The sequence below is a fragment of the Galeopterus variegatus genome, unplaced genomic scaffold (genome assembly GCF_000696425.1).
Source record: "Galeopterus variegatus unplaced genomic scaffold, G_variegatus-3.0.2 Scaffold5884, whole genome shotgun sequence".
In the NCBI taxonomy this organism is placed as follows: Eukaryota; Metazoa; Chordata; class Mammalia; order Dermoptera; family Cynocephalidae; genus Galeopterus; species Galeopterus variegatus.
In genome coordinates, this window is record NW_007731995.1 from 53,974 (window position 1) to 55,372 (window position 1,399).

The 1,399-nt window shown below is 59.7% G+C and overlaps 1 protein-coding gene across 1 annotated transcript in view; it reads right to left on the bottom strand.

Annotated features, from left to right (window-relative positions):
* Nucleotides 1–1,245, bottom strand: part of RCC2 (regulator of chromosome condensation 2) — a 26,384-nt gene extending 25,139 nt beyond the window's left edge. The window contains exons 1-2 of the mRNA XM_008590159.1: nt 1,166–1,245; nt 5–142 (exon numbers count right to left, since the gene is read on the bottom strand). Coding sequence (XP_008588381.1) covers nt 5–134 — 130 coding nt within the window. The 5' untranslated portion in view covers nt 135–142; nt 1,166–1,245. The remainder of the gene's footprint in view (nt 1–4; nt 143–1,165) is intronic.
* Nucleotides 1,246–1,399: the final 154 nt, after the last annotated feature.

Sequence of the window (1,399 nt, forward strand, 5' to 3'; positions counted from 1 at the left end):
CTGCTGCTGCAGCGCTCGGGCCGCTCGCGCTTCCTCCCCGCCGGGCCGCCGCGCTTCCTGGGCCCGGCGCGGGCCGTGCCGTTGCCCGAGGTCGGCTCTTCCCAGGCCGCCGCCGCCGCCTTCTTCCTGGGCATGGTCGCGGCTGGAGGGAGACACGGGGCAGCGGCGCACAATGGACGGGTTATAAACTGCGGGGGGGAGGGGAGCCGAGACGAGCCACCCGGCCTCCACTTCCTCCCCTGCCCTCCCCAAAGTGGCGGCCGCGGGGTGGGTGGAGAGGGGGCGAGTTGGGAGAGGAAATCGCGCCCCTCCCTGGCCCCGGCGCAGCTCCTCCGGGGAATCCCGCATGGGAGCCGAGAGCTCCAGATGCAATCCGCTTGGGGTGCTGGGGGGGTGGGCAGAACCCCCCTGCCCAGCCTTGAGTTAGGTTTGCCCACAAAGCATCACAATTGCAACCTGGTCCCCCAAAAAGTAAAGGGAAAGAAAAAGGCTCCAATCCCCTAAGCTTTAATGAAAAGCAGCTTTGGGACACTTTAAAGGTCTCTTTTCGGCACGTCGGCTGGTAAAGGTGCTCCCTCCCCCCCGGCCACCCCACTTGCTGCTTTTGTCTCCGCGCCCCCGTCCCCAGCCCAGTCAACTTAATGCAATGTTCTCCCCACCTCCCTCCAGCCCCATCCTGGGGCTCCCACCTCGGGCTCCAATTAGCCGAGTCCCTCGGAGTGAGCTGCCCCCGGCGAAGGGGAGGAGGAGCCCGAATAAAGCCGACCCCCAGCCCCAGGCACCTGCTCGTACAGAGACGAAAAATAAAAACTTTAATGGTGTCCAACTGCCTCCCGGCCCAGTCCCCGGCCGTGCGGCCCGGGCCGGCCTCCCCGACCCGGCCGCACAGTGCCCGGCTCCGCCGCGCGTCCCTCCAGCCTCCTTGCGCTTTTCGCCTTTTTTTTTTTTTTTTTTTTGATTTTGAACAATGGGATCTCTGTCTGTCTCCGATTAAACCACGTGGATCCGCCTTCCTTCCCCTTTTTTATTCATTCAATCCCCCAACCCCCTTCACCAGGTTTTTTTTTTTTTTTTAACCTTTTCTCTTAAAAAAAAGAAAAAAGGAAAAAAAAAAAAAACTTTCCCAGACCCCGCGAACTGATCACTGTGATTCTTCAACCCCTACCTGGTTGGAGTGATGAGAAACCGGAGAGAAAAAGGAAGGGAAGCAACTCAAAGACGGATCGCAGGCTTTTTTTTTTTTTTTTGGCCCAGACGAGGGATCCAGCCCACTCACCAGATACACTTAAAATGTAAATACGAGCTTCCAGAACAAACGCTACAACACAAAACAGAAACACATGTGCGGCCGGGCGGCAAGCGAGCGCGCGGCGTGGCCGGCGGCTCGGGGCCAGGGGCG